At 42.3% G+C, this 7,500-nt stretch overlaps 1 protein-coding gene across 4 annotated transcripts in view; it reads right to left on the bottom strand.

Moving 5' to 3' along the window:
• The window catches only part of sh3pxd2b (SH3 and PX domains 2B), a 23,188-nt gene that overhangs the window by 15,572 nt on the left and 116 nt on the right, over positions 1–7,500 (bottom strand). For all 4 annotated transcript variants that reach the window (XM_060891173.1, XM_060891174.1, XM_060891176.1 and 1 more), the window contains exons 1-3: positions 7,341–7,500; positions 5,029–5,109; positions 1,495–1,570 (exon numbers count right to left, since the gene is read on the bottom strand). The exon at positions 7,341–7,500 is cut by the window's right edge. In XM_060891173.1, the coding sequence (XP_060747156.1) occupies positions 1,495–1,570; positions 5,029–5,109; positions 7,341–7,412 (229 nt within the window). In that variant the 5' untranslated portion in view covers positions 7,413–7,500. The remainder of the gene's footprint in view (positions 1–1,494; positions 1,571–5,028; positions 5,110–7,340) is intronic.

Here is a 7,500-nt window from a genome sequence, read left to right as displayed (position 1 = left end):
ACACACACTGGAGACTCCTTCATACACACACATCACACACACACACACACTGGAGACTCCATACACACACATCACACACACACACTGGAGACTCCTTCATACACACACATCATACACACACACACAGGAGACTCCTTCATACACACATCACACACACACACACACACACACACACACACACACTGGAGACTCCTTCATACACACACATCACACACACACACACACACATCACACACACACTGGAGACTCCTTCATACACATCACACACACACACTGGAGACTCATTCACACACATCACACACACACATCACACACACACACACACACTGGAGACTCCTTCATACACACACATCACACACACACACACACTGGAGACTCCATACACACACATCACACACACACACTGGAGACTCCTTCATACACACACATCATACACACACACACAGGAGACTCCTTCATACACACATCACACACACACACACACACACACACACACACACTGGAGACTCCTTCATACACACACATCACACACACACACACACACATCACACACACACTGGAGACTCCTTCATACACATCACACACACACACTGGAGACTCATTCACACACATCACACACACACATCACACACACACATCACACACACACATCACACACACACATCACACACACACATCACACACACACACACACAGGAGACTCCTTCCGTATGTGATACACAAATTATAATATGTTTTAGTTACATACAGTGAATGAGCTGTTATTAGAGCAACAATAACGTATTACAAGCACACGACTATAAATGATGTGCAGCAGCTAATTTTTCATAGGAAATGAATCAACACGTTGGGGTGGGGTGTGTGTGTGTGTGTGTGTGTGTGTGTGTGTGTGTGTGTGGGTGTGCGCGCGCTTGTAGACTGTAGGACTGTCTATACAAGTCTGATAGACAAACACAGCCAAGAGCAGTGACCCTGTGTGTGTGTGTGTGTGTGTGTGTGTGTGTGTTCCTCAAACCACTTCCAGATGTCCATCCCCCCTTCTCAGTGTGTTGTGCTGTAGATGTCGTCTGATAGTCAGTGAGATGTTTAGTATTAACACTTCTATAATATGATAATATAATAATAATGATTTTAAAATAAAAATAAATAATAATAATAATAATAATAATAATAATAATAATAATAATCCCGATTCCTATAAATGATGTAAACTCAGTGAACAAACCAGGTGGAGAATCACATTACAGAAGGGTTTGTTATGTCTGCAGAAAGGAAGTGACACAAGGTCTGACTTCATATGATAAATATAGACATATAAAACATGGTGTAAGGAAATGAAATGAGGATGTGACCCCCACACTGTCTGGAAATCATTTTTGTAAACACTTTCATTTTATTCTACAGAAAGTTGTTATGTTTACAGACAGAACGAAGGGCCGAGAGAAATAAGGCCGATGTCACCATCAGTCCTCGTGTATAATAAAGCTTCTGTACCTGGCAGAAAGGGGATAATCCTGCGCTTGGGATCCTTCTGTCCTCCTTCCACAGGGAACTTATCCAGAAGCTCCATCTGAAAACAGAGATTAGAGTTTAATAAATTCTACAGGAACTAAACTCTAAACTCCTTCCATCTCTTTGTGCTGTAGTGACTCTGTGAAACCCGGAGGTTCTCCTCAGAGCTCCAGCTTCAAGGCTCCTTATTGTTCCTACTAAGAATCGACAAAATTCTTAGAAATGAATGATAAAGGAGCCTAAAGTCAGGAAAGAAATCTTAATGAACTGAACATTAGAGATGTTAAAGTGGAGCAACATGTTGATGCTGGTGACATCACAGAAACCTCATGCCCTGAGTCACTAAGTGGACTAGAACTCTCACACACACACACACACTCACACACAGACACACACAGACACACACAGACACACACACACTCACACAGACACACACACACTCACACAGACACACACACAGACACACACACACACTCACAGACAGACACACACACACACAGACACACACAGACTCACTCACACAGACACACACACACTCACACAGACACACACACTCACACAGACACACACACTCACACAGACACACACACTCACACAGACACACACAGACACACAGACACACAGACACACACACACAGACACACACACACACAGACACACACACACACACACACAGACACACACACACACAGACACACACACACACAGACACACACACACACTGCGTGATTTCAACAGTAACAGTGTTTTCAGTAAAGCAGTGTGAACTCATCCTCGTGATCCTCACCGAGCCGCGGTGCCATGGCGCTAAACAGGAAATGCTGCATCATCATTTTGCATCATGCAGGAAAAACCTCAACACATCTGGATTTGATTACAGCTGTAAAAGCACCATATTCTGCAGATTTCGGTTCACACCTTCACCAACTTTCTGCTGAATCCAAATTTATTCCATTGATGTTTATTTATTCATTCACCAGGTGCTTTTCTTCAAAGTGACCGAATCAAGTTCTTTTCCTCCAACAGAACATCTACAAATGCTTTAATGATCTGTATCGAGGTTCAACATTAGTTTAAACCAAAGACACAGAAATGTCTTCATGATGTTCTCCTTGTGCTCTCCCTGGAGATGATAAATGACGGGGTCATGACCTCTCCTCTGAAACACCTACCCCACCCCACCCTGTGCTCGTGCCCCCCTGCCCTCCTCCTGCTCTCTGCTTTATGGCTTTGGACCTGAGCAGCTCCAGAAGGTCTTCAGGGAGATTTTGCTCAGATTGTGTCTCCAACGTCTGCTATGATTTCTCTTTTAAACCTCCTCAGCTCAGCCCTTTGGGTTACATCGTGCTGAATCAGCACATAGCAGAGAGACAGGAAACTCCTCTAAAACACGTTCACACATGTTTCCCCCTGCGGGGTTCAGCAACGTGGACACGAGTCCAGACGGAGCTCGGATACAAGAGCAGAAGCAAACCAGAGCTGGAGCCTGACACTGGAGACTCCTTTAAAAATGTTAAACATCTTACTTTAATATCTGTTTTATTTCTTTATTAAACTTTCTGCAATAATAACATCAAAAATTAAACCAATAAACTGGTCTTTAATAATTATTAGCTTAAGGATAAAATAATAATTCATTAAAAAAAATGGCATAAAGATTTTTACTAGAAACAAAAGACACGAAAGTGACGTTTATTGTAATTTATGATTTTTTTAAATTATTATTTTATTCAGAATCAAATTCCATCCTGTCGTTTCCACCTGAAAACTTCTGCCATAAAAAATCATTAAAGAATGTAATAAAATATCAGTCATTACTGAACTACGTACGTCTAAAGCCAAGAGTCCAACAACTGAATAACTAAAAACAAACCGTTCCAGGATTCTCCACTTTTTTTAACACTCCCCAAGGAAACTTAGTGTTATTACCATGACAACACTTTTCTCATGTGTCTGCTCTAATCTGTTGTTTATTAAAAACTAAATGTAATCAGATGAGATCAGAATTGTCTGATCTGAACTCTGAGCATTTCCATGTGTACATTTATTACACATCAGGAAGTGTGTGTGTGTGTGTGTGTGAATGAGAGAGAGAGATAAAGAGAGACAGTGTGTGTGTGTGTGAATGAGAGAGAGAGAGAGACAGTGTGTGTGTGTGTGAATGAGAGAGATAGACTGTGTGTGCGTGCAAGCGCGAGCGTGTGTGTGTGTGTGAGTGAGAGAGAGAGAAAGACTGTGTGTGTGTTTGAATGAGAGAGAGAGAGACTGTGTGTCTGTATGCGTGTGCGTGCGTGCACGTGTGTGTTAGTGAGAGAGAGAGACTGTGTGTGCATGTGTGTGTGAGAGAGAGAGAGAGAGAGAGAAAGACTGTGTGTGCGTGTGTGTGTGTGAGAGACTGTGTGTGTGTGTGTGTGTGTGTGTGTGTGTGTGTGAGAGAGAGAAAGAAAGAGAAAGAAAGAGAGAGAGAGAGAGAGAGAGAGAGAGAAAGACTGTGTGTGTGTGGGAGTGTGTGTGTGTGTGAGAGAGAGAGACAGAGAGAGAGACTGTGTGTGTGAGAGAGAGAGAGAGAAAGACTGTGTGTGTGGGAGTGTGTGTGTGTGTGAGAGAGAGAGAGAGAGAGAGAGAGAGAAAGAGAGAGACTGTGTGTGTGTGTGTGTGTGTGTGTGTGTGTGTGTGTGTGTGTGTGTGTGTGTGCGTGTGTGCGTGTGTGTGAGAGAGAGAGATAGCTTTTCCATGTGCACTAGAAAATGTCCACCATCTGAAATAAGCATTTATGTGGAATCCACGTTCCCCAAACCTGATGTGAGAGATGTTTTCCTGGTGGGACATAAAGATGAAACCAGGAGAAGATGTGATTGGTGGAAGCGGCGAGCTGCCCGGACTCTTACATCCATCTCTGTTATTGTGTTTGTGTTCAACAACAATGTAGTGGTGAGTCGGGGAGTCGATCTGCAGTAAATAATGTCACTGTGTGACCGCAGCGACAGAGTGACCTTTACAGAGTGTAGGCAGTGGGCGGAGTTTATGCAAATCCTCACCAGGAGACTCCCCCCATCACATCCTTAATGGTTCGGTCCAAAGATGACATTCAGCTCTTGGATAATGGAATTTTTCCATTTCTAGACGCTCAGACTGTGTCTACAGGCTACAAACCAACGACCAGAGTCATCGTACACATGTGTATAAGGTTGTGTTGTGTAAAGGCTCTACGACTAGAGCTCACCTGAGTAGAACCATACCTGTAGTGAGTGTGTAGAGTTTCTTGGGTTAGAATAGTGAGATAAACAAGATACTTTCTAAGATGTTAGAATAGACCTGGGTCTGAGGAACAAAACGCTCTTTATAAAATGTTCTACAACGTTTGGATAAACCTCTTCTCATGTGAGATGATGTAAAGACATGAAAGAGTTAAAAAACACTTCTCTAAAACATTAACCTTAAACCGTTCCAACACCAGAAGCACAAAGGGAATTGTGGGAAACCGTTGACTGTGTCGACAGACGGGTTAATAATCACCTGCAGATCGAAGAACTTGCTGTAGCGCCTGAAGATGAGCTCAGTGCTGCCATCAGACCACGACACCTTGATGATGTAAACCTACAGTGATTTAAAAGAATACAGAAAAACACACAGGTTCACAGCTGAAAAGACGAGTCACTCGTTCATCTGTTCAGTCACCAAACCGTCCATTCAATCGCTCCTTCGCTTCTTTTGTTTTCTCTCTGTTTATTCAATGGCTCGTACATTCATTCACTTCTTTCACGAGTTCATTCTGTTATTTGAAAGCAGGAACGAATGAGTTTCAGTCTGATGTGTCTGTTTTAATAAATATAAACTGTACTAGTTGGTAAACCGCTGTGGTGTGAGAGGAATAACGCACTTGGGGACGTGCTGTTAGAGGAACTTCATCATCTACAGGATGATATCAGTGACTCCTCATTTCTCAAAGGACCTTCATTACATATGATGTGAGAATGTTGGGTTTGTGTGAAATCTGAAACTTCACTGAAAATTTTGTTCTAGTTTTACGCCTGTTTTTAATCACGACACAAACACGTGACTTTACACCGTCTCACACAGATAGAGACAGACAGACACAGATAGAGACAGACAGACACAGATAGAGACGGACAGACAGACAAACCGAAACAGATGAACAGAAAAACAAAGAGGAAAATACAGATAAATATATAAACATGGGAAAAAGACAGAGACAGAAAGATAGATAAATGTAAAAAGTCATACGTATAAACAAACAGAGCCGGACAGAGACAGCTAGAGGAATGCAGAGACAGAAGGACAGACGGACAGATAGATAAACAGCAGTAGACAGAAAATAAAGTGTTTCTGAAACTGTAGGAGGTGAACCCAGTTCTTAAGATGTTTAAAGCATGACGTCCATTACAGTGTGTGTGTGTGCGTGTGTGTGTGTGTGTGTGCGTGTGTGTGTGTGTGTGTGTGTGTGTGTGTGTGTGTGCGGGTGAGAGAGACTCACATTTCTGAGATATTTGTAGGCTGCTGTGGTGATGAACATCCGGGTTTGTGTGTGTACTATGATGAGAACTTTACATTCTCTGCAAACTGACAGTGTGTGTGTGTGTGTGTGTGTGTGTGTGTGTGTGTGTTTTCTTTTTTTGGATGGAGGGATGAAACATGGGGAGAGAGAGATGAGATGAAAGAAGGATATGGACAGATTGAGACAGAGAGACAGATACAACCAGAGAAAGAAGAAAAGAGAGAGACAGAGAGACTAATACTAATAACAATATACAGTCATACAGACAGACAGACAGACAGACAGACGGAGGGAAAGACAGTCATACAGACAGACAGACAGTCAGAGGAACAGAAAGACAGGCAGTCATACAGACAGACAGACAGACAGACAGTCATACAGACAGACAGACGGAGGGAAAGACAGTCATACAGACAGACAGACAGACAGACAGTCATACAGACAGACAGACAGACAGACAGACAGACAGTCATACAGACAGACAGACAGACAGACGGAGGGAAAGACAGTCATACAGACAGACAGACAGACAGACAGTCATACAGACAGACAGTCATACAGACAGACAGACAGTCATACAGACAGACAGACAGTCATACAGACAGACAGACAGACAGTCATACAGACAGACAGACAGACAGAGACATGAAGTTAAGACTTTAAAACTGTTCCAGTGGTTTAACAGACTAAAAGCTGAGCTTCAGTAAACAGGAGAACTTTATATTAACCACACGCTTCATTCCTAGTTCGAGTTTATTCAGTGCTGTAAAAAGGTAGAAATGTGTTTAGTGTTAAACTGTAGAGTTTATTAACATGTTAGCATTAGCATGAGCAGTGAGACCTTCATCATCATCATCATCATCATGTTTTTTTACCCTAAGTCTAGTGTTTTTTTGGCAAATTATTAAACCCCAGTGTGATAATAATAATAATAATAATAATAATAATAATAATAAGAAGACTGTTTTAACCCTTTAAGTGCTGATTTGCTGTAATAAGGAGAAATCCTCAGTAACCTATCAGTAGGACTCTAAACTAAACACTATTACAGTAAACACTTACAGCTATAACACCAGAATGTTAAGACACATGACAAATAAATAAATAAAGTGTGTACAGACTGTTAAACACATGAGACTGAGACTCGGGGCGCCAGTGAACGCGTCCCACAGTAAAGGTGTGTAATGTGATCCGTGTGAGGGATCTGTTCACTGCTCTTTGTTCACTTTACAGCTCACAAACACACAATACACAGAGAAAACACAGAGAAAACAGCACACACACACACTTACACACACTCACACACACTTACATAATGTTTGTTGGGATTTCTTCTCTTTTGGACGTCCTGTACTGTGACGTCCTGCACTGAGCGGCGCGGCATGTTAGCGTCGGGACGGGAAAAAGCCCACAGTGAGTGTGTGTGTGTGTGTGTGTGTGTGTGTGTGTGTGTCAGAGTCCACGTCGGTCTA

This window comes from Tachysurus vachellii, chromosome 17 (assembly GCF_030014155.1).
Source record: "Tachysurus vachellii isolate PV-2020 chromosome 17, HZAU_Pvac_v1, whole genome shotgun sequence".
Taxonomy (NCBI): domain Eukaryota; kingdom Metazoa; phylum Chordata; class Actinopteri; order Siluriformes; family Bagridae; genus Tachysurus; species Tachysurus vachellii.
Note: the sequence above shows the minus strand (reverse complement) of the source record. Positions and strands in the feature narration are given on the sequence as shown.